Below are 25,139 nucleotides of genomic sequence, written 5' to 3'. Positions count from 1 at the left end.
AATCCAGATAATTCCCACCCCCTGGAGCTGTCCTGCCCTCTGAAAATATTAACAATATGTACTCATTGTTTCTAGACAGGCGTCATCTCAGTGAGCTCTCCCAACACCCCTGTGAGGCGGGCACACTACTGTCCCCACTTCATGGAAGACAAAACTGGGGCCAAGAGAGGTTAAGTAGCAAGTGAATGCATGTGGTGCACCCAGCATAAAAGAGACAGTCAGTAGATACAGTTACTTTTGTCTTCCCACTCCCATCCCCCTTGTGGGTTTGAGGCTTTTCATAGACAGAGCCCTGACCCCAAAATATAGCCCAGGAGCTGCATAGATCATCCCCAGTGTTCAGTCCTGTCCTACACAATTGGGCTGTTTGGGGTCAGCATGTGCAGGCATTTAGAGGCTGGGCTCCAACATGGAGGTCCTGGTGCCCACTCTTAACTGCTGGGGTGGCAGCTGTTGGCATGGTGAGGCACATCAGCATGTGAGCATCTCAGCAGTGGGTAAGCGGTCCACAAAGAGCAGCCCCCATGAGTACAGCCCATTCTCTCTGTGCACAATTGGAAAACAAATGGAATGTGTGCACAACCAGTAGCAGGATCCAATGGTTCCCTCTAGAACAAAAAAATCCAGGGCTGGAGGTCAGTAGGCATCTGGGTAAGCAGAAGCAGGAGAGATGCTGGTGGTGTGCAGTGGGGGAGCCTCAGAGTGGTCCGAAGTGAAGATGCTGGATATGGGAAGGGAGCATGGAGAGGATGAGGGCGAAAGCACAAGGGAGGCAGGAGATACCAGCATCCTTCCGGCCTCTATGCAGCTGTCAAGGCCCCTTTCTCTTGAGTACAAAGGCCCAGTGATTCAGGGCAAGATGGAAGGGGCATGACTCTGCCTCTCGCCAGCCATCCTGAGCACCTGCCTGCTGCTGGACAGCACAAACAGACAAGGAAGGAAAAGCCTGGTGCAAAATGAGTAGGGCACAGGGCTTGACCACCGGATAATGTGCACAAGAAGGGGCAGAATTTTTAATTTTTAAAAAAAAAATTTTAATTTTAATTTTTTAAAAAATATTTTTTAAAAAAATATTTTTAAAAAATATTTTAAAAGTGCATGTACCACAGCAGCCAGCTAGTGCATATACAGTTGGTACAGATTAAATGTTTGTTGAATAAATGCATTTTGTTCTCCCTAAACACTGCCCCAGATGTATTATTGGTTACATGGCATATCTCCAAGAAAGCCAAGCCCTACACTTCAGTGGCCCCAAAGGAGAGACTAAATCATCGTGAGCACTAATGCATACGGTTAAAACTGAATTCATGGGGTATGTGTAGTTTTGTGTCCTAGGGTTTTTTTTTAATTTTAACATTAGATTGTGAACAGTTCCCATGTCATCAAAAGCCTAAAATATGACAAAGGGCTAATTGCCTTCAGTACAAAGAGCTCTTACAAAGCAGTAAGAAATCAGTGGGCAAATAGGAAAATAAAGTACAAGAACAGAGATTCACAAAAAAGCAATACAGAGTCACTAAGCACAAGAAAATAATATTTGGCCCCACTCATCTACCAGTGGTCACTTTTTGCTTTCTGAAAGATTTTATTTATTTGAGAGAGAGAGAGATGGAATGCATGAGAGGGGGTTGGGAGGGTGGAGAGGCAGATGGAGAAGCAGACCCCCCTGCTGAGCATCATGACCTGAGCCGAAGGCAGACACTTAACCGACTGAGCCACCCAGGCACCCCTCAGTTTAAAACATTTAGTAACAGTCTTGTGGGGAGCCAGGGTGATGTCAGGAATAGACTCAGCTATGCACTTTTGGGGGGAACACTGATTAGTACGACCTCTTTGTAGGTCTAACTGGTAAATCTGACAAAATTTTGGCTGCATATAACCTTTGACCCAACAATTCAACTTAAAACATTTTATGCTACGTATATACTCATATAAAAATAACCTTAAGTAGAAAGATATACTATATTATTTATATTTTTTTAAATGGGAAAAAAATAAAATTTAAAAACAGAAACCTAAATGTCCATCACTAGAAGTTTAGCTAAATTAACTAATCAATAATCAATAAATGTTTATTAATAAGTAAGTTATGGTACAACCATACCATGAAATACTGCAAAGTGCTGAGACAGAAGCAATGACACAGAAGACTTCAAGCAACATTAAGAAGTGAAAATAAGCAAAACATCCAGTAGAATGTATAACATGCTTTCATTGACTCAACGTAAGTTATACACATATGCATGCCTGTATATATGTGTATGTATGCACATATTATGTGCATATATATGCCTAGATAATTTTAGGAAATATGAACACAAAACTATTATGGCCTCAAGGAGAAGAAAGGAATCTTACTTCCTAATTTACATCTTCCAAGAAATTTGAATTTTTTTTTAACATGCATTACTCATATAATTAAAAATAGTTGAGAAAAAAAAACAGAGAAAAGGGCAGCCCTGAGGCACCAGATCAGGTCAACTCCTGATTTAGAAATAAATCAGTTCTGGCTCTTGGGCCAGAAGGAAGACAGGGTAAAGCAGCGGGGAAGGGAGGAAGCTGAGTCATTCCAGGTCCCAGACCCGTTCCCAAGGGGACCCGAAGCAATTCTCCCCCGCATGGAGTGAGCAAAACCTAAGCAGGCTTTTGGGGACTGGGTGGTGGTGGGGAGGGGTGGCCAAGGGCACAGACCTGGCCAGATGGCCTCCACCGCAGGGACCTACCGTCTGTAAGAACTGTCTCAGGAGCAGGGCCTGGGGCGCTGCCGGGCCTGTCAGCCTCCAGGGAGCCAGGATCCCTTGGGCCAGCCTGAGAGCGGTTGTCCTCCTCTCGGACAGGGGCAGGCGTCCACCGGGGAATGTGAGAGGTGCCCTGGGAGATGAGCTCGTTCAGGTAATGCTCAATCACCTCCTTCCCCTGGAAGCCAGAGAGATCAGAGGCACGTGAACACCAGGACAGGAGCGTGGAGGGGGGGGTAAGGGCGTCAGCCTGGGCGTCACCCTCAGCTGGCTGCAGTCCCAGCCCTGACACGTGGCTATTGAGCTGTTGAAATGTGGCCAGTCTGAATGGAGATGTGCTATGGGATTTCCAAGAGTTAGTACAGAACAAAAAAAAGTAAAATAGTTCATTAATAAGTTTTCTATGGATAACACGCTGGATAAAATATATCGTTAAAATGAATTTCACCTGTTTCATTACACGAAAAGGCTTCTCTCCTCAGTGATGGGTCTGAGATCTTTACACAGCAACCATTTTAACCAGGACAAAGCACTACAGAAAGCTCTTCCTCTTCCAGAGTTCACTACAGAAGCCCCAAACATCAGGGGGCTTCAGGATAATGATAATGGTGCCTCCATTACAGGCCGGGTAGTTTCCACTCATTATCTTGTGTGTTATGGTCATTATTAGGATACCCATTCTATGGAAGAGAAGACTGAGGCCAAGGAAGGTTAAGGATTTATCTTGCCCGATGTCACTGGGGTTGTCAGGTGGTAGAGCGGGTTTTGTGTACCTTCCTCCTTGTGACTGACAGGGGAGCCCACCCCTTACCCTCTTGACGTTGGCTGTGTACTGCTTCATGGCGATCTTCTCCAGGGCATTTTCGAAGCCAAAGAAGGACCGGATGTCGAGCGAGGCACATTGCTCGAAGCAAGTCCACTCTTCATTCTCAGGGTGGACCTGAAAGCCAGGCAGGGGTGATGACAAGGTCTCAGTGTGGGGGATGCTGCGCCCACCCTCCCGCCCCAGGGGCTCTCTTGGTGATGTGGGCCCAGCCAGAGCAGACAGCAGACAGCACCTAGAGCCCTACCCGGAGAACAAGGGAAAGTGTTAGAGAACAAAGAGCCTTCTCATGAGAGGACGGGAGAAAGTGGGTCTGGTGTCTGCATGCCTCTCCCTTAAAAACTGATATATAATAATATATTTAAATGAGTAATATATTTAACATACAATTATATATAAGCAAGTTAAACACAATTAGTATATATTCTAGATATATATTTTAAAGTATGTATTGTTATATATTTATATATATTATATATATGTATATGTGTGTATATATATGTATTATATATATATACATAAAAACAAGGACAAACTTTGTTGACACAGCTACTACGCAGACCCAGGCTTAGTACTTCTCAGACTTCCGTGGGCAGAAACATGACCCGGGAGTCTGTTAAACGTGCAGATTCCTAGGCCGAATGGGTCCAGAGTGGGGCCTGGAAACCTGCATTTCCCAAGCAGCCTTGGTGATGCTGATTCATCTGTTGGCTGAACTCACTCTGAGAAATATTGCACTAAAAATGATTTATAAAAAGCTGCCACCCACTCAATCGTTAAGCATCTGCCTTAGGCTCAGGTCATGATCCCAGGGTCCTGGGATCGGGCCCCACATCGGTCTCCCTGCTCCACAGGAAGCCTGATTCTTCCTCTCCCACTCCCCCTGCTTGTATTCCTGCTCTTGCTATCTCTCTGTGTGAAATAAATAAATTAAATCTTTTAAAAAGAAAGGTAACACACCTACGGGGCTTAGTATGTGCCAGGCACTCTCCTAAGGGGTTTGGATAGTTTACTTCCTTTAATCCTCAACACAACCTATGTGGTAGGTGCAATCATTAACCCCATTTTAAAACAGATGAAGAAACTGTAAATGAGGGTGTGTTTCATGGAGGAAGGAAAGGAGAGAGAGAAGAGGAAGAGGGAGGCAGGTTGCCAGGTTTCGCCAACAAAATACAGGATGCCACATTTGAATTTCAGATAAACAGTGAATAATATTTTGTTAAGTATGTCCCAAGCAATACTTGAGACTATTTAAACAAACAAAAAAGTGGGCACCTGGGTGGCTCAGTCGTTAAGCGTCTGCCTCCGGCTCAGGTCCTGGGATCGAGTCCCACATCGAGTCCCACATGGGGCTCCCTGCTCCGCGGGAAGCCTGCTTCTCCCTCTCCCACTCCCCCTCCTTGTGTTCCTGCTCTCACTGTCTCTCTCTGTCAAATAAATAAATAAAATCTTTAAAAACAAACAAACAAACAAAAAAGTATCAGCTGTGTATCTGAATTGCAGATGGAAGCCAGTGTCCTGCATCTTGTAAAGGCCAAGGCCCTGGGGGCAGAGGAGGGGGATCTAGGCTGATGCAAGGACTGGGGGCGCAGGCTCACGGTGTAGCTGCAACTCTCATTGACCACCACACGGCTGGCGAAGGTCTCGTTGTGGGCCTCGATGAGGAGGGTCCTCTCCCTCCAGTTCAACACGTTTCTCTGCACGAAGACTACGTGCTCAACGCCCGCAATCTGCAAGGGAAGGGCAGTGGGGGGGCCTGCAGGATATGGAGATTTCGCCGAGACCCCGTGCGCCTGCCCACCAGCTGGCCCGGATTCTGTACCACGCCCTCCACCCCCAGACCCTGAGACCCCCGGCGCCTGCGCACCAGCCTGGGCCCTAGTCCCCAGCCCATCAATCAATTCCTAGGACTTGGTCCTTCCCAGACCAGCCCTACACCCCAGTACGCCATACCGCCATACCGGCACCTACACACACACACACTCCGTCCGCCACCTGAACCCGCCCCCAGGTCCCCCACACCTCTTCCAGTCCCCTCCTCCGCGCCCCCCCCCCAGCCCCTGGGACCCTCCTCCTCGCCCACCTTCCGCAGCAGCCGTGGGGCATCCACGCGCAGCCTGCAGCTCCGCTCCACCACGTGCACCGCCCCGTCGGGGCTGCGGGACTCGCGCAGGACCTCGCTGCCCAGGAAGACCGGGATCTGCGGGCAGGTGGGGAAGCGCTTCTCATAGGCCTGGGGGCAGAGCGGGAGTGAGTGCCAAGGGGGCTGGTGGCCCCAGAGAGGCCCACTGCTGCTGAGGCCTGGAGCTCAACCCTCCTCCTTCCTGCCTGGTGGTTGTCTCATTTACAGGAGCAGAAACATGAATTCCTGGCCTAAGATAAGAGCAGTGACCACTGCTGTTTTACCAACAAGACATCATTTTAACACCTGTTTCAGAGCCGTGACACACGAGCGCATGAGCAATGATTTGGCAAATCACTCTTTGGCTCTGCGTTTGAGATTTCAACCTCAGAAGGAAGAGTGGGCTTGCCTGCGGCATTTCAAAAGAAGGCATCTTTCAGGAAAAAAACACGACATAATCCAACACCTCTTCGTGACAAAAACACTGAACAAGTAAAGAATAGGAGGGAACTTCCTCAATCTGATAAATCACAGTCAGCATCATGTTCAATGCTAGAAGATGGAATACTTCCCCCCCTGAGATCGGGAACAAGGCAAGGATGTCCTCTCTGGCAATGTCTGCTCAACATTGTCCTGGAAGTTCTAGTCCTGGCAGTTAGGAATTAAAAGAAATAAAAGGCCTCCAGACTGGAGGACGGGAGTCTGTGCCCAGTTCTGGAATTGCCAGGGAAAGAGCCACTGTGGGGTAAGCCCTCATCCATGGCTGACTGTATCCAAGTGGGGTCTGCTCCAAGCGCCTGTCACAGCCCATGTGCCAGGAAATCGGGATCAAAGCAGCTCCAAAAATAGTGCGGGCGTCTGAGGACAGCACCTCCTCCCCCATCCCTCAGGGCTCCTCCCAGCTCAGAAGGGCAGAGGGGGGTGGGGGCAAGAAGAAATGGAACTGTGCCCGGTGCCCTTGGTGTCACCCCAGGCCCCACAAGGCCAGCGTAGTGTGTCTTCCTGCCATATGTTGAGCCTGGCTGTCTCGTACAGACACCGCAGACACAGCAGGGCTGGAATAAGGAGCCCTTGTTCCCCAGCGGAGGGTGCACCGCGAGCAGACATTTGCCCACTGAGGACAGAGCTGCATAACAGAGTGGGCAGATCCTGTGGTGGTGGGCCAGCTGCGAGAGTATGAGGCTCAGCTCCACCTACTCCCAACAGAGGCAAGTCCTTTCCTCCTCTAAGCCTCTTTCACCATCTGGAAAATGGGTACATAACCAAGTTTGCCTCCCAGAGTATGAAACCAGGCTGGCTAATGCAGAGCCTGGCTCATTTAAAGCAAACAGAATTTTCATTCTCCAGGCAACAAGACTCAAATGACAGCAGAACACAGGTTTGCAAGAACCACAGACAGCTCCCTACCAGCCATATCTGAGTACTCCCTTGTCACCAAATGTAGGAGGGAGCCAGAGGAGGCGGCTTGAGCTTCCCTCCACCATAGGAAGAGGGATGCTGACATTTTTTTAAAGTATGTGGAGGGAAAGGGGTGCATGTCTCAGAATTGGACAAGCTCAGTTCATGTCTCTGCTACTTTCTCGCTGAGTGGCCTCGTGAGCCTGTTTCCTCATCTGTAAAATGGGGTGGCATCCCCATTTGACAAATGAAAGAACTGGAACGCAGAGAGGCTAAGTAACTTACCCAAGGTCACACAGTGAAAATTGGTAAACCTGGATTTGAATCCCAGCATGGCCCAGTCCCCATTCCCTCGGAAGGGCTTTGCTCTTCTGGGCACCTGGGAAACAGCCAGGCATTGTCCCCAGGGCCGAGTGATCACAATTTCCCCCTTCTCCACCTTTAGTACTTCAACTCCTATTCGCGCATGGCCACACTGTCCCTGAGTTTCTGCACTCCCTCTAACTGTAGAGTCTCTCCTGCTTCCCAGATGAAATGACATACTCAGAACAGGCCTGGATGCCCAGAACCTGTCCCACACTCCATACTGTGGCCCACCAGGTCCCAGGCAATCTCTGCCATCAGCCACCTTCCCTCTGCTCCAGCCACACCAGCCTTGCTGTTTCTAGAACACATTTTTATGGGTTCAGTTGTGCGCCAAGCCCCCCCAATAAAATCCATGTGTCCTACGTAGTTTCTCTGAATGTGACCTTATCTGGAAATAGGTCCTTGTAAATGTAATTAGTTAAGATGAGGTCATACTGGGGGGGGGGGGGAGCAGATCTCTAATCCAATATGGCTAATGTCCTTATAAAAGGGGAAATTTGGTCACAGACACGCATACAGGGAAAACACCATGTGAAGATGAAGGCACAGGTCTGGGTGATTCCTCTACAAGCCAAGGAATGCCAAAGATTACCAGCAACACCAGAAGCTAGTAGAAAGGCATGGAACAGATTCTCCCTCAAGCCCTCAAAGGAACCAATCCCGCCAACACCTTGATTTCAGACTTCAAGGCTTCAGACTGTGAGGTAAAACGTTTCTGCTGTTTAAGCCACCCAGTATGTAGTACTTTTAAATGCAGCCCCAGGACACTAATGCACCTACCATCTGTTCCCACCACAGGGCCTTTGCATGAGCTGTTCCCTCTCCTTGGACCACTAATCACTTTACTTGACAGTGAAGGAGGAGGGAGGCCTGAGTAACTGGGTCTTCCAGAGGGTAAAGGGACCTGGATCGGGGACTAAGGAGATGCTCTGGCTTCAGGGACTCATCCGTGCTAGTCCCTCTTCCTGGAACATCTTCCCCCACCTTCTCCCCTGCAAGGCTGCCTCCTTCCCTATTCTGTCCTTTTAGCTTATTCGTTTCCTTGATACCATTTATCACACCCTTCAGCTGTATCCTAGCTCACATGTGGTGTGCTGAAGGCCTGGGCTGCATGCTTTTTCCACAGCACTAACCTCATACGTGTCTGTCTCAGCTCTTGGCACACAGCACCACTAATAAATGCCCACAGGCAAAGAAAAAAATAATTTAAACTTGTCTATGATCCAAAAAGCCCCCAAGAAAGGTGTCCCCAGAGGGGAATGACAGGCTGTGGAGACAGAGCATCTAACTGAGCTTCACCAGGCTGACTTCCTGTTGTAACAAAGCTCTGGGTAGAAGAGCTCTGTCTGGAGCCACCAGATAACGGTGGATGGCGGAGGGCTGGTCGGCAGCAGAGGCTGCTGGGGCACAGCTTTTCCTGACCCTGAAAGGGAAGGTGCTACCTTTCTCAAGTAGCAACGATGGAGCTAGGCCAGGCATTGGGGCGGGGAGCGGATCAGAGCTCAGGTCCCATCTGGAAGGCAGGGGCCCCTATATGAAGAGTCCATCCCAGGGCTATATCTCCTGCCGGAGAGTCCCCCGGGGTTGTGAGGCCCAGTGTCAGACATTGTTGCTACTGACATTTATGGGGCACTAAACCGCATCATTTCTTTGTATAGTGCCCCAAGATGGAAACTAGTATTTCCCCATTTTACAGAAAGGCAAGTTGAGGCTTGGGAAGGCATCACACTATCAGTAAGTGGTGGGGCTGGAGCATAGGCCCATCTGACCCAGACCCCAGCCCCGAACCACCCTGTCCTGCCTCTCAGGGGATTTTGGTTACAGCACTAGTGTCAATAGTTTGGAAATACTGAGTCCTGCTGGCCTAAAACCAGTTAAGTCAGGGGTACATTTGCCTTTGGCACATCACAGGGTCTTATAGGACCAAACAGTCCACAGGATCCTCCCCACGGGCTCCTGTCCCAACAAATCATGCCTGAGCTTCTCTGTGCTGAACAAGCACATGGTCGCCTCCCCGCCTCCCCAGGAACACAAGGTAGCAGAAGGATTCGGTTACAGCCCTTCTGCCAGGTGGCTAGAGAGGGACACCCAAACCTCCTCACTCAGAAAGGAAGCTGGTCCAAGGCCCAGAACCCGCCCATGCAGGGCCGCAGCTGGGGTAGGCAGAGACCAGTGGAAACTTCCGTTGACTGCCTCCCATGGACCTCCGTCCTGTAAAAATCCACAGTGACACACTTAGCATGTGGAGATGGGCAGCTGGACTCCTAGCCAGACCTGCCTACCTCCAACTGGGCAGCCTCGAACATGGGCATGTCCCCTTGTCTCCCTTCAGGCTCATCTGTAAAGCAATTCACTCCCAGTGAGCACCTGGTTGTACCGTTTCCTTCATTTGTGCGTCACACCCGCTGACAAGAAGTCATCGGCCCCTGGCAGGGAGCTTCTCCTCCTCCCACCAAATCCCCAGGGCTTGTCAAAATGACACAGTCAACAGTAGGCATTTACATGATGAATGAGTGAATGACAACATCCCAAACCCATTAAGGGTACGGACTCTGGGTCCAAATCTCTGCTCTGCTTCTTACCAACTGTGTGGCCTTGAACGCGTCATCGGGCTCTCAGTTCCTTAATGTGCTCGTTTTGTTAGAAGGAGAATAAGAAAAGTAGCTACCTTGCTGAGTGGTGGGATGTGTAGGGGGGAATAAAGGAGTCCGTTTTTGTAAAGTGCTGAGAACAGTGCCTAGCACATGGTTCGTTCTACATAAGCATTTGTTAAATAAATTTAAATTTTAAAAAAGAGTGAGATTCTATAAAGTACAGAAAAGCTATTTCTGCTAATCACTTGACAGCTGCTCCCTCCTCCCCCCACCCCTCCTTCCTTCCTGCTCTTCCTCATGCAAATTCAAAAAAAGCTGGAAGCTGCTTACCCCAAACCTTCCACCAAGAGTGTGGAAAGAAGATCCAAACTGCGCTAACGTACTCTGGCCCAGTACTTTGCCTTCCCTTTCCATGTTGCAGGCTGGATTCGGGGCACTGAGCACTGTATGACCTCACACGGAGGCACACACCTCCCGTCACACTCCTCAGGAGCCTTTCTTGATGACCCCCACACGCCCCCTGCAAGCGTGGAAGACCCCAGAACTGACGAATATCAATCCTCTCAGCTCCCCCAACTTTTTTTTAAAACTGAGATAGAATTCTCATACCATAAAATGCACCCTTTAAAAAAACATTTTATTTATTTACTTGAGAGAGAGCAAGAGAGAGAGAGCACAAGCAGGGGGAGCGGCAGAGGGAGAAGTAGGCTTCCCTGCTAAGCAGGAAGCCCAAGGCAAGAGTAGATCCCAGGACCCTGAGATCATGACCTGAACCGAAGGCAGATGCTTAACCGACTGAGCCACCCAGGAGCCCCTAAAATGCACCCTTTTAAAGTGTTCGATTCCGTGGGTTTTAGCACATTCACAAAGTTGTACATCCATCACCATCATCTAGTTCCAGAACATGTCATCGCTCCAAAAAGAAATTCCTTACCCATTACAGTCAATCCCTAGTGCCCCTACCCCAGCCCTAGGCAACCACTAATCCACTTTCGATCTCGGCAAATTTGCTGTTTCTGGACATTCCATGGGAGTGGAATCATACAGTATGTGGCCTTTTGCGCCTGGCTTCTCTCACTTGGCATCGTGTTTTCAAGGCTCATCCGCATTGTGGCAGGAGTCAGTGCCTCATTCCTTTTCGTGGCTGAACCATATTCTACTGTATGGATTCCCCCCAGTTTTGGCCAAGTTGCTTAGCTAGAGCTAAGGGTAGTGGGCATGGTAGAACCAGGAGAACACACCACTGGAGCCGTTTGACTGCTGGATACAATCTATAAAAACGGGTATGCCCAGAGGGTCCTGGAGCTGGATAACCTGCTGCCAGTCTAGTCAAAGCCAGCTCGGGGGAGGCAAAATATGGAGACAAAGAGGCAGGACCCTGCAGCCAGGGCATCTGGATGCAGCAAGGGGGCAAGGCTCGGGTGTGGGCAGCACGGCAGAAGCAGAGCACGGGGTTTAGATGCTACCTCTGCCCCTTGCCAGTTCAACCTTTTGAGACTCAGTTTTCTCGGAAAAAAAAGAGAGAGAGAGAGAGAAAGAGAAGATAACGAGAATGATGGTGATACCTACTTCGTAAGGACTACAGTAAAGATTAAAGGTAGATAATATGTTTAAGGCACAGAGCGCAGTGCCAGACATGACATCGTAGACTTTTAAATGGACGAGAGGAACAGATATTTGTACAGAATCATGCACAGTAGCCAAACGGTAGAAACATCCCAAGTGTCCTTCGACGGATGCGTGGATAAACAAAATGTGGTCCATCCATAGAGGGGAATATGATTCAGCCATAAAAAGGAAGGCAGCATGGACACCTGCTACAACATGGATGAACCTCAAAGACATCGCACTCAGTGAAAGAAGCCAGACGCAAAAGGACACATACTGCACGGTTCCGCTTGTGTGAGGTCCCTAGAATAGTCAGATTCCCTGGCAGAGAGTAGAAGGGTGGACGCCAGGGGCTGGGAGGGGCAGGAGGGACGGGGAGTTGGTGTTTAATGGGGGCAGGGTGTCAGTTTGGGAAGACAAAAGAATTCTGGGGATAGATGGTGGTGAGAGCTGCACCACACTATGAATGCGTTTAATGCTGAACTGAACTGTACACCTAAAAATGGTTAAAATGGGAAATTTTGCATTATGTATATTTTACCACAGATTTTTTGAAGAAAAAAAAAAAAGAGTAAGCCCCATCTCCTGGGTGGTTTATAGCCCTGCCGGGAGCATTGGCTGTGATTTGGAGTAGAATATCATGTCTGTGTGTTTGTTTTTAGTCAACACCTCAGTCTCTATGTCTATTTTCTTCACCCCTGGATTCCCCAGTGTCCTTGTACAACACCTGGGATGCTCTAGAAGCCCGGCCCATATTTGCTGAAGGAAGAAACGAAGGAAGGAAGGAAAGGAGGCTGAGAGGGAGGGAGGAGCAGGTGCTGGGGAAAGAAAGCAGGAAGTTAGAACCATTGACATAGATCTACATGAAAGAGCAGGTGGGGCAGCACAGGACCCTCATCTCCCCATAAGTGGGCTCTGTCCGCACCTGCCAGTGCACTGCGGCAGGCCCAGCAGGTAACCTGTGCCCGTGTATCGCTGTTTACGCTCCACCTGCACAAAGCTGAGTCCTTGCAGGTGCCTACTGCACAGGTGAATAAATGCCTCAGTAGTTCCCGTCTGTGGTCACGAGAGCCATGCAGCCGCCACTCTTGGCCAGTGAATCAGCCCCGAACAAAAGGCCAGGGAACAATTCTGCCTGTTTTTCAATTTCCTGGTCCTGACTGAGGCTGTAGCATGGGGTGCCATTAATGGGGCCGAGGTATTATTCCTTCCTATTCTATCCTTTCTTTGCATGAATCAGATCTGGATGTCCCTCTGCCCTGGCCAGGACTGTGTCTCTGCCTCGGGAGGCCACACCGTCAGAACGCCTGGCTTCTCCAGCACTGGGGGATGGAGCGCATAGGCTGGTCGCCCCGCCCGGCAACTGCACAAAAAAACCTGCTGTGGATTCTCACCCACGCATGGGGAGCAGGGTGGAGGAAACTCTCCTCCTCTGAACACACTCTGTACCCACAAACTTCCAGGATCAGCTGGTGCCCTTGATGGCTCAGGGAGGGACTGGGAGGCAGGGAGGCCAGCCCAGAGCATCTTGACATTTAGCAGTATGTCAGGATCGCGATGGGAGGGAAACACTATTTGAGATTTTTCAAGTGTCTCCGGAATGTGCCCAGCCTCTGTCACCTCTGCTTCCCCACGTTCTCCAGGCCTCTAGGATGGAAAACCCCCTCCAATCCATTTAAACCCTAAATCTGATCATGTCACTCATGCTTAAAGCCTTCCAAAGCTCCCAAGTTCCTTGAACAGAAAAATTGACCCTGCCAATCACTTTCTAACTCACACTGGAGCCCAGATGAGCCACATTTATTCCTTCAGAGAGAAGGTCTCCTTCTCTGCACAAAGTGGACCCTCCTGCCCTTGGCAAGGCTCAGCCTGAAGGACCTAAAAGACCTTCAGCTGACAATCAATGGGCCCTCCCCCTGTTCCTACAACACCCTGTGCATTCCCTATTAGGAATCACTCTACATGGCATTTGCCTGGTTCCTCTCTCTCTCTCTCTCTCTCTCTCTCTCTCTCTCTCTCTCTCTCAGAAACACACACACACACACACACACACACACACACACACGCATACACACACATCACTGCAAGCTCCATGAGGGCAGGAAAGGATGGTGTCAGGAGAACCAGAACAAGATAGACTTCGCCCTCGCCTTCCTGAAGCTTAATTTAATGAGAAAGGCCCATATAAACAAGCAAGGAAGCAAACGAACAGAATCACAATGCATTTCAAAAAGTGCTAGGAATCCACTATGTTGTAGCCCCTACACCTAGCATGCTGCTTAGCACACAGTGAAACTCAATAAATATTCGTAGGATGCATACATGAACACATGTGGGAATTAATATTTACATAAACTAATGAGTGAGGACCTAAAATTTGCTTCTGAATTCATACAATCACTTTGCTAGGCAGTGGATCGCCTCTGTTCTCCCAGCCCAAATCAGAACGCCTCAGGTCCCTGTAAGAAATCCAGGATGGAAGATGTCGCTTCCCTTAATCTGTTAGCAACAGGATCAGATGATGGGCTCCAGGGAACTAATTTAAACTCATTTAAATAAGGCCCCTGTTGCTTTGTTAAAACTATGCCCATAACAACGGGTCCAACTGTAACTGCCCTGGCCTGAGCTGCAAGGATTTACCTCTAGATGCTGCTCCTTATTAATAACTCATTTGCTAAATTACAAGCTGTTTTAAGTACAAAAGGCCAGGTCTTTAAATATTTTAACACTTAATTGCTGATGACAGCTCTCACCTCCATAACCCTTCCTCTGTGTGTAAAGCCTATTGCTAAGGAAATTCTACTCCAAGCCATCTTCCTTCTTTGGATTTGCAGAATCTGAGATGAGCTGAAGTCACGGGGCTTGGGAGCCCCACTGGGATCCCGGGGCAGTGCCCTGACAAGAGGCAGCCAGGTCATTCGTGAAACAGCTGTGGCCACTGGTGCACAGGTGTTTACGGAACATCAGCGCCCGAATCTGGAATGTCTGGCTGTGAGCACAGGCTATAGGGTCAGATTTCCCTAAATTCAAATCTCTGATGATGCCATTTACTGAGCATAATGGGCTGAATTATGTTCCCCCAGAAAAGGTATGTTGGATGTGACCTTATTTGGAAAGAGGATCTTTACAGAGGTAATCAGGTTAAAATGAGGTCACTAGAGTGTATTTATAAATCCAATATGACTGGTGTCCTTCCTTATAAAAAAGGAAATTTGGACCCAGAGGCACACACACAGAGGAAACACACCATGTGAAGGTTGGAGTTATGCCACCACATGCTAAAGAACTACCAGAAGCCAGGAGAGAATCCTGGAACAGATCCTTCCAAAGTATCTTCAGAGGAGGTTCAGCCCTGCTGACACCTTGATCTTGGATGGCTGGCCTCTAGATTTCTGTTGTTCTAAGCCACCCAGTCATGGTACATTGTTACGCAGCCCTAGCCAATGAAGGTACTGACTAGGAGATAGTCTCCGTACCCTCTGTAAACCTTAGTTTTCCCTCCCACTGCAGCCAAGGCTGCTATGAAAATTCCTGCCTCTGAGCTGGACTTAAGAGCTGGGCACACAGAGCATCTGGTAGGTAACCTCTGCCAGGCTCTGTCAGCATTGGCTGCCCCCCCACCAGAAGGCCAGGGTCTGTGGGTTCCGGCTGTGCTCCCTTTTGTGGGGTCCTGATGGAGTGCAGGCATTTGGGACACAGTCCTGGTGGTAACCATCCCAGCCAGACTACTCACTAGGCCCAGATGCCACCCCAATGAGTTGAGATCCTCAGCTCTGAGAAATGGCAGAGCTCATGATTGGGAATGTAAATTCTGGAGCTGAACTGCCTGCAATTGTCCCCACCTGCTTCATGTTTGCTCTGTAGCCTTGCGGAATCCATTCATCCTTCTCATTTCTCAGTTTCCTCCTCTAGTAGAATGGTGCTACCCAGAGAACCTATCTCTTGGGGTGCTTAGGAGAAGTACACAACTTAATATTTGAATGGGCTCAGAACAGTGCCTGGGACCTCATAAGCACTGTGAACATGTTTATTAAATAACATTTAAGATAAAATTTGCCTAAACCCACAAACGATCACTACCATTCATGGCAGGGATTTCTTTGGAAGGAATATGTCCACACAAAAACTTGGGCCTCAGTGTTCATAGCGGTGTTATTTGTAATAGGCCAACATTGGAAAAAATCCTTCCACTGATGAGTGGAAAACAAATGTGGTCTATCCAGGCAACGAAATATGACTCAGCCATAAAAAGGAGTGAAGTGCTGACATGCTACAACCTGGATGAACCTTGAAAACATGATGTTGAGTGAGAGAAGCCCGTCACCAAGGGCCACATATTCTATGATTCCACTTACATGAAATGTCCTAAATAGTTAAGTCTACAGAGACAGAAGGTAGACTAGTGGTTGTCAGGGGCTGAGGGTGTAGGGATTGGAGAGGACTGCAAATGGGAACAGGGTTTCTTTTGGGGGCAATGAAATGTTCTAAAACTGATGGTGGTGATGGGTACACAACTCTATGAATACTAAAAACCACTGACTTGAACCTTTTAATCGGGTATGTGAGTTATAACTCAATAAAGCTGTTAGAACCATACATAATAACAATAAACCTAAGTAATATTTCACCAGCATGAACAATATGCCAGGCCCTGTCCAGGCACCCCTGTCCCTTCTTTCAATCCTCACACTTCCACTCTTGGTAGAGCAAGAGGCTTTATTATCCTCCATTTTCCAGCTGAGAAATCGGAGCAGGGACCCAGAGGATGGATCTGGCTCTTCACCACCATCTATCTGGGAGGAGAGCCCAGATAACCCGGAATCCATTCACAACAGGGTGCAGGCTGACCAGAGAGTGGCCTTTGATGCTCAAGGGACCACTGTCTGAAGTCCAAGACACGGCCTTTGTGTTCTCTGCACAAAGACCCCACCACCACCTTCTGGGACCCCACACACAAAGGGACCAAAGACCCTTTCCAACCTTGGATACACAGCTACCTCCATTGTCTTAATTGTTTCCCTCTGTTTACCAAGATAATACGAGCGCACTGTTTTGAACCAAATAATACAGAATACAATCAAGAAAGAAGGAAGCAAAGGTCCTTGGAATCTCACCCTTCAGAAACAAAATTCACATCAGGGGATATGGCCCAAGGAGAGAGACACCCATTCACTGGATTAGTTAAATTTTTGAAATGAAAGAAAAAAATTTGGGGGGGGGGGTAATTTTTTAAGCTCCGTCTAGAAAGGTTGGCTCAGTGCTATTTTATAACCAGTTCCTTGAGTTCGGTTTTAGTCATTTGTGTTTGTTCCTTGTGGACTTCTGAAGCAAGGAATGCTTCAATTCTGAAGTCAGTTTTGTTAAACAGAAAAACCAAAGGCCAGCTCATCTGGTCATTCGGATGCACTGAGAATAGCTGAGTCCATCTGAAACTTCCCTGGCATCTGACCCAAACTGAAGGCAAGTGTTTAGCTGAGAAACAAAGACGGACATTAAGTGCAGAAAAACCCTTTTGTGCCCACACAGCATGCAAGTTATGTTGAGTTATGCAGCTATTTTGGGGACAATGACATTTTGTAAACAGTCGGCAAAGTGGCTTTGTCGGTAACATTGCAGAGGTTTGGGGCCTTTTCACCAACAAGAATTGTATGGAGGATAAGGAAACGTGGGCAAGGCTGTCCCTTTGAGAAATACAAATAAATTAATGCAGATACAGATAATAAGTATCTGAAAACCTTTGTTTCCTACTGTGCCCACAAGCCTCTATGCAGCAACACCTAGGGATTGTTAATAGATAGGGGAGTAAAGGGAGTCCTGCCTTCGTTTATGAAACAGGAAGCTTACAAAATATGCTTAACATACTCCGGTAAATTCAATGTGAATACTTTCCTAGTCTTATTTATACAGACTTACATGCTACTTTAGCTGGCGTGTTTTATTTTAAAGTGCAACAATTGTAAATATTTTTGAGAATCCTAAATATGCTAAATTAAATTTACATTTATTAAGCTCATGCAATAATAAAACAGTATTAGTTTTCCATTTTACAGTTATTTGTCTCAGTTTCATAGTAGAAAACCACAGGGCCCTGGATTGTTCCAGAAGGGTCAGAATGGTGTCTCTCTTATTTTAAATGAATAAATGAATGAGTCCTAGGGTCTTAGAATACGTGAGCTGCCTGGAGCCTTAGACAGAAGACAAGTATTTATATTTAGCTGCCATTTATTGTCTATTTGGTATGGACCAAGCTCTTTGCAGGGCACCTGCCCCCCACCCCCCTATTCCCCCTACGTTATAATATATATTATAATATGTATTTATAACATATATATATATATAAACTTTAATCCTCATGACAACTCTGTGAAGTGCATATAACCATCCCCATTTCACAAATGGAAAACCAAAGCTCAGAGAAATTCAGTAACTTTTCAACCACACACAGCCAGAGCACAGCAGAGCCGCAGCAAGAACCTAGCGCCTCTGACTCTTCATCATCCCCTGGTGTCCCACCCTCATTACGGGAGGGAGGGTGTCCCACCCTCATCACACAGCCACACACGGCAACAACCATAATGGTAACAGCATTTGGTCTGTGCCAGACCTTGCATTGGGAGCTTTACGTATATCGACTCATTTAATCCATTGGCACAAAGCCTGGATTTGGAAACCACGTACTCCTCATTTAGAGATGGGGAATGGAGGCTCAGAGAGGTTAAGTAACTTGCTCAAGGTCACCTAGCTGGTCAATACAACCCCAGGCCTGCCCCCTGCCTCTTGCCCTGGAATCATCTGCACATAACAACACAACATGTATGAATGACTCCAGATGCTTTAAAATCCATTATGTGATTATAAACACATACATAGGTAGCTTTGTAGAATAAGATCAGGCAGGACACACACCCACAAAGGTACCAATTGATATGAAAGTCCTTGAATCAAAGGCTGAAGTTAAGCAGCCAGGCTGGGATGGGGAGGACGCAGGTGGATGCCAGTGTTTCTTGCACTTTCAATACAATCATTTATAACACCATGTGGTGGAAGAGCAGGGACAACCACATTTTGTGAGTGCTGACTGTGTGCCAGGCAGTGGGCCAGAGGCACTACACATTTCTCATTCACTCCTAACACAAGACCATAGCATTGCCTCCTTTTCCCCAAGGAATGGGACCTCTGAGAGGCAGAGGGATGGTCCCCAGAAGGAAAGTTACATCTGCCTATTTACAGCACCTGCCCCATGGTGCAAAGACCATTGATTCAGGAGGCCAAGAGCTTGGGAGTCAATTCTAGTCCCTCAGCTGACTGGCTGCCTGACTTACATAGAGTGAGTCTGAAGCCACCTTGAAAACGACTGCCCTTGCTGCACACTGGCCCTCTCTCAGCTTCCTTGAGGGAAAGGAAAAGTGGTGTGCAAACAGAAGGAGGACCCTGGGGGAGTGGTGGTAAAAATGATGGCTCAGGAGTACCCCCTGCATGGGTCTGAACCCTGGCTCTACCTCTTCTCAGCCACGGAACTTGGGGCCACCCCTTCACCCTTCCAAGCTTCAGTTAAGTGAAGGTAAAATGAGAAAAATGAAACAATGTATGTAAAGACTTGGCCCTGTAAACCCTCGGTGAATGGCTGCTACCATCATCATCATTAATTAGTATATTTACTATTATTATTATTATTAGCATTACACAAATGACAGCAGTGGCTTGGCCCACGATATCTTTGTTTTCTGTTAGAGGAGCTTGAGATGAGAGAACAAGGCTGCTTCATTGAGGAGAAAGAAAGAAAGGTACATCATGATCCGGTCAGTGGGCAAGGATTCCAGAGGCTGTGGTGAAGGCTGGGGTGACTGGGTGGAGGGGTCACTAGTGAGAAGCCTGACCCACCAGGTCAGCAGAGCAACTCAATAATTCCTTCTCATTTGGGGGGACTGAGGGGCTTCCTCTCATTCCTGCATAGCTGACCTCCTGTGTCCCTCTAACCATCACACAAGGGGCTGGAGAATCAGGGGTCACTCACCGCCATGACCAGCTCAAATGGGTACTTGTAGATTCGGACAGGAGACTGATACTTCTGCACCATGTTCTCGCAGGAGCGCCAACAGAAGCCACCCAGGTAGGAGTGAACACAGAGCCTGGGTGACAGGTGACTGGTAAGGCAGCAGCTCCCTCCACCTGAAGCAAGAACCCTGCCCACTGCTTCCCCAAGCAAGGGCCAAGCCCAGCCCCTTCAGGTTCCACCCACACATTTCCCCAGCCCTCAAAGCAAGGGGACTGATGTGATCACCAAATTACTCTGAGCCAGGCCCCAAACACCTGCCCTGTCCATTACCCACTGCTCCAGATCACACTCATCCCTCAAAGAGCAATCAGTACCCAAACTTTCCTCGGTCCCCACCCCTTCACACTGAGGCCCGCAGCAGCACCCCTCATTGCCGCTCACATGGAAACACACCTTTGCAACTCTTACACTCCCACAATTCACCGCCCACCCACGCACCCCACAGCTCGCCACAGACGTCCCGACCCTATAGATCCCCAAGTATCATTGCACCTGCCCTCCCATTTTCCTCCAAGATACGCTGCATACACACACAGTCTTCACTAAATTTCACATGCACTGTCTCTGTAACACACACACAGGCACACACATGCACGACCCACCTCCCACACGGGACTGCCCTTGCACACACATGCAACTTCGCACACACACTCAGCTCCCTGGAGCTCACACCTACCCAACTCCGCGCACGCACACAATTCCCCTGGTGCGCACAAACGTCCACACACTCGCACATACACCGGTATGCACATCCACGCACACACGTATGCACTCGCAGGCCCCCACAGCCCTGCTCACCGTCGCCCTCGGAGTCTCCGGGGACGTAGCCCCGGGGGTTAGTACGGAGCTGAGTCCGCCAGGGCCCCCAGTGGACGCCTGGCCCGGAGCGCAGCGTCTGGGGCGAGGCCCGACCGCGGCCGCCCAGCCTTGGGCGTCCTGCCTTGCGCTTCCTGGGGCCCGGCCAGCCAGGGAGGGGCCTGCAGGGCGGGAGCGAGACCTGGCTGGCGGGAGTGCTCCAGGACCTGGGACAGCGAAGAATCCGGCCTAGCCCCGCCCCTAGCCTGGCCCCGCCCATGCCACCCTGCTTCGGCCCCGCCCAGATTTCCCGGGCCCTTGGCTGGTCCTGCCCTAGCCATTCCCCAGCCTTAGCCCCTCCCTTCCTTTATTTATCCCCCGTTTGACTACGCCCAGCCCGGCCCTTTCTCCAGATTGGCCACGCCTCAGGTAGGCCCCGCCCCTATACTGGTCCCGCCCCGAAGACTGCAAGCCTCGAAAATGGCCCAGCCCCGGGAAGAACCCCCCCAAGGCTCCACCCCCAGTCTAGCTCTGCCCCCACGCGGACCTTTGCCCCGCCCAGCCCCTCCCCTCTGAGTAAGATTTACTTTCATACTCGGATTACCCCGATCGCCTAGTCTCTGAGCCCCGCCCCTCCCATGGGCTACTCCTAGATCCATATTGGCTCTGCCCCAAGCCCCACCCATGCATCATTCATTCACTCTGCGTAGGTTTACAGAGTACCTACTAAGTGTCATGTCCTTCCAGGTGCTGGAGAGTCATTAAGCGAACAAAACACAAAAATCCTAGCCCTCCTGGAGCTTACATTAATGGGGGGGCCAGACATTAAACAAATAAGGAAGTATATAGTATGTGAGATAGTGAAAAGTACCAAGGAGAAAAGGTAAGCAGGGAAAGGGTTCAAGGAGTGAACGAAGTGAGGGTACAATTTGAAACAGGATGGACCAGGGCCTCCCTGGGAGGGTGACATTTGGCCATCATCTCCTTTTAGTTCATACCCAAACCCATCTAGCTCTCTCAAGATCCCTAGGGACCCAGCCTCCCTTCCAAAGCCCTCCCTTCCCGCTCCCTATCTATTCGGCCTGTTAGAGCTAACAAGCTGGCGCTGGACAACCTTGTCCTCCGTGTATTCATTCACTGGTCATTTACTGAGCATCTACTATGTGCCAGCACTGGGTGACTTCACCCATTCCCAAAGGGGAATCAGGCAGACACACCTGCCCTCGCGTGGCCCACAGTCCTGGACAGGGAAAGGGTGTGACAATGCTCTGTTTAGCGAATACATAGGCCTTTGCATCCTATGATAACCAGCCCTTGTTCGTTTCCTTTCTAGCATGTGTCACACTCTGTAATCATTTATTCATTCATTTTATTTATCTGTGCGTTATTGACTGTCCCGGGAGACTGTGAGCTCCGTGAGGCAGGGACCATGTCTGTCTTATTCATCCGCCCCCAGGACCCCAGGACCGTACTGGGTACCGGGCACACAGTAGGTGGTCAGCGCATTCTTTCAATTAAAGTTACCAAGAACGGAAATGGAGCGCAAAGTTGCCATTCCTGCCACAAGGTGGCAGCAAACGACAGTCCACGACTCCAGGGTCCGCGCACCAAGGGGAATTATTGCGGGAGATGGGCTCCAGGGATGTTTCCGCTGTACCCGGGGCTCAGCAAGGAAACTCGCCTGCTTGTCCTAGGCGTCAGTGCCGGGCGCGTAGTGAGCACTAACACTTAGCTGTTGTTACAGCACGGAAGGCGTTAAATTGGCACTAAGTAACCAGAGAGCGGGATGTTCACACCTAGAAAGGTGGGGAGGAACAGTCTGTCCCAAACTCTCCAGCTCCTCAGACTCCTTTCAGCAGAGCACATGTTAAAATGCAGATTCCCGGGCACCGCTCAGAGGAGGCTAGGAATCTGCCTGTTCAACAAGTCCCCAAGTGATTCTTTGAGTGGACAAGTCTGGTGGTGCTGGCTGGCAGATCGTGGGGGTCCTTCCAAGCGTTTGCAGATCCTGGAGTGCTCGAACTAAACGCCGGCCCAGAGTGGGAGGCGGGGCGCTCATAAGCGGGGGAGGTCCGCTCGCCAGAGCTCCTCCCAGATGTGGGCGTGCTTCCACTCCAATTCACTCCCTTCGGTTCTGGCAGAATCTTGGCTACCCACCCACACACATGTCTCCTTTGCCACAGAAGGTGACAGCTTGGGGGAGCAGGAGCGGGCGTGGGAGATGCAGGGAGCGGGCCAGGAAGAGTCCCAGGAGCGGAGGAGAGGCTCTGAGACTGAGGGGGAGGCCTCAGGTTTCCTCGCTACCAGCAGCGTCTCCCCTGCTCCCAACCTGTGAGGATGGGACTCTGGGCCCGGGCGGGGAGGCGTGGGGCACAGCCGGGTGGGTTCGGAAAGCTCAAAGTGGAAAATGCAGCCCAAAGTAGAGTGAGACCCTAACTCCCTCCTCCTCCGGTTGGAGGGAAACGAATTAATAGCACTGTCCAGCAAGTGTTACCTATTATGAGCACCGTTCTATTTCTGATTATTCCTACCATCTATTGAGCACTTATTTGGCACGTACTGTTCCAGGCACCGTTCTAAAGCCTTACAAACATTTAATCCTCAAAAACAACCCCTGCAGTGATGAAAATGTTTGGAACTCCATAGAGGTGGTGGTTGCCCAACATTATGAATACACTCAGTGCCCCTGAATTGTACACATCAAAATGGTTAATGTTAAAACGGTTAGTCGTTATGTTAAATGATTATCTAAATTAAAAAAAAAAAAACTTTTAAGGGGCGCCTGGGTGGCTCAGTCTTTAAGCGTCTGCCTTCGGCTCTGGTCGTGATCCCAGGGTTCTGGGATTGAGCCCCACATCGGGCTCCCTGCTCGGTGGGGGAGCCTGCTTCTCCCTCCCCCACTCCTCCTGCTTGTGTTCCTGCTCTCGCTATCTCTGTCTGTCAAATAAATAAATAAAATCTTTTTAAAAAATAAAAAAAATCTTTTAAGATCAAAACTATTTTAATCTTCATTTTAAATATAAGGTCACTATGGCACAGAGAGATTAAGTAACTTGCCCAAAGTCACACAGCTACTAAGGAACTCAAACCAAGGACTCTAGTTCTCCAGTGCCTTCTTCTGCCCAGGACTGTAGCTGAATTACCCAGAAGATATGATTTTCCAGCCTGTACTATAAAGATATCCAGGCATTTTGTTCTGGGCTAAGGAGGTACTAGAAGGATGGGCTGAGTCCATGGGATCTCTGGGGGGTGAGAGGGCAGTCCCAACGGCAGGACCTTCAGCCTCTATCTGCTGCTTCCTACTTGCCCTGCGGAAATGACCAAGCCGAAGCTGCCTTGTGGTGAGGTAATTTTTGAAGACTCCAGAAACCACCCCCACATCTCTGAATATCTCCCCCACAGATGGGCCCCTGCCACAGGAAATTCAACCATTAGCAATGCATTTATTTGAGTAAAAAAACTGGGCCCAAATGCAGATATCTTCAGAACGTGTCCGTCCTGCAGGAAAATGTCCTCAGTTGGATAGCTCAGTATGACACCAAGAAATGATGGAGTAAAGAGGGGGTTAAGAGTGAGGAGATCCAAAGTCCAGACCCTTGTGGGGACGTGAGTGGCCCTTGATGTGGGCTCTGGAATACATGAGTGCCCCAGGATGGTGCTGAAGCTGGAGAGGATGGGACATTTTTTTAATCGTGGTTAATATACATAAAAGTTATCTTAACCATTTTAAGTGTACAATTCAATGTTTTTTTTTTTGTATATTCACAAGGTTGCACAACTATCTACCACTATCTAGTCCCAGAACATTTTTATCATCCCAAAAGAAAACCAGTATCCATCAAGCAGTCCCTCCTTTCTCCCTCTCCCAGCCCCTGGCAACCTCCAATCTGCTTTCTACACCACGTCTCATTTGTCCTAGGGCTGCCTCTAAGTACCTCTCCCTTCTCAGAGTGCAACTCAGGAACTTCCTGGATTTGGGAATCTCGAGGGCCACAGGGGTCCTTGGCAGGGTCCTTGGCTACGTACAGGTGTGCAGGTAGTAACCTGTCATTGGACAGCTTTGATGGAACAAGAGGCTGAGTCTGGAGGGGCCTGATCCAGGAGGCTGCACAGCCAGGCACTGCACACCTAGACCCCCAGTCCACACCCAGGTCTAGTCACTTCCACACAAGCTTTGGGACTCCACCAGGTGCAGGGTCCAAAGGTGAGTAAAAGGCTGTCTGAGCCCCAGGAGCTCTCAGTGAGGAGGGAAGAGAGAGGGAGCAAAGGTAGGGTGCACGGGGAGTCAGTGTGGCACTTGGGAGGGGGTTGGGTGGCAGAGTGGTGAGCAGTGGGTGCTAGAGTCAGGTTCACCTGGGTGCGAATTCTGACCCTGCCGCCTTGTAGTGTCCCTGCAGTGTATATGGCCACAGTGTCCCCTCCTTTAAAATGGGGATAACATGGATATTGTCCAGCCTTAAAGAGGAAGAGGGTTCTGCCACATGCTACAACATGGATGAATCTTGAAGACATTGCGCTCAGTGGAAGAAGCCAGTCACAGAAGGATAAATACTGTTTAATTCCAATTATATGAAGGACCTAGAGTGGTCAAATTCATAGAGACAGAAAGTGGAAGGGGGGGTGCGGGGGGAGGGGGAGG

At 49.3% G+C, this 25,139-nt stretch overlaps 1 protein-coding gene across 1 annotated transcript in view; it reads right to left on the bottom strand.

Annotated features, from left to right (window-relative positions):
* The window catches only part of SEC14L5 (SEC14 like lipid binding 5), a 37,760-nt gene extending 17,173 nt beyond the window's left edge, over nucleotides 1-20,587 (bottom strand). Inside the window, exons 1-6 of the mRNA XM_028117674.2 lie at nucleotides 20,504-20,587; nucleotides 19,664-19,778; nucleotides 5,645-5,794; nucleotides 5,160-5,291; nucleotides 3,550-3,678; nucleotides 2,724-2,916 (exon numbers count right to left, since the gene is read on the bottom strand). Of these exons, the coding sequence (XP_027973475.1) occupies nucleotides 2,724-2,916; nucleotides 3,550-3,678; nucleotides 5,160-5,291; nucleotides 5,645-5,794; nucleotides 19,664-19,726 (667 nt within the window). The 5' untranslated portion in view covers nucleotides 19,727-19,778; nucleotides 20,504-20,587. The remainder of the gene's footprint in view (nucleotides 1-2,723; nucleotides 2,917-3,549; nucleotides 3,679-5,159; nucleotides 5,292-5,644; nucleotides 5,795-19,663; nucleotides 19,779-20,503) is intronic.
* Between the last annotated feature and the right edge of the window lie 4,552 nt (nucleotides 20,588-25,139).

The sequence above is a fragment of the Eumetopias jubatus genome, unplaced genomic scaffold (assembly GCF_037043125.1).
Source record: "Eumetopias jubatus isolate StellerSeaLion01/CBP00866 unplaced genomic scaffold, mEumJub1_p1.0 scaffold_12, whole genome shotgun sequence".
Classification (NCBI taxonomy): Eukaryota; Metazoa; Chordata; class Mammalia; order Carnivora; family Otariidae; genus Eumetopias; species Eumetopias jubatus.
The sequence above is the reverse complement of the archived record's forward strand: the minus strand, read 5'-3'. Positions and strand labels throughout refer to the sequence as shown.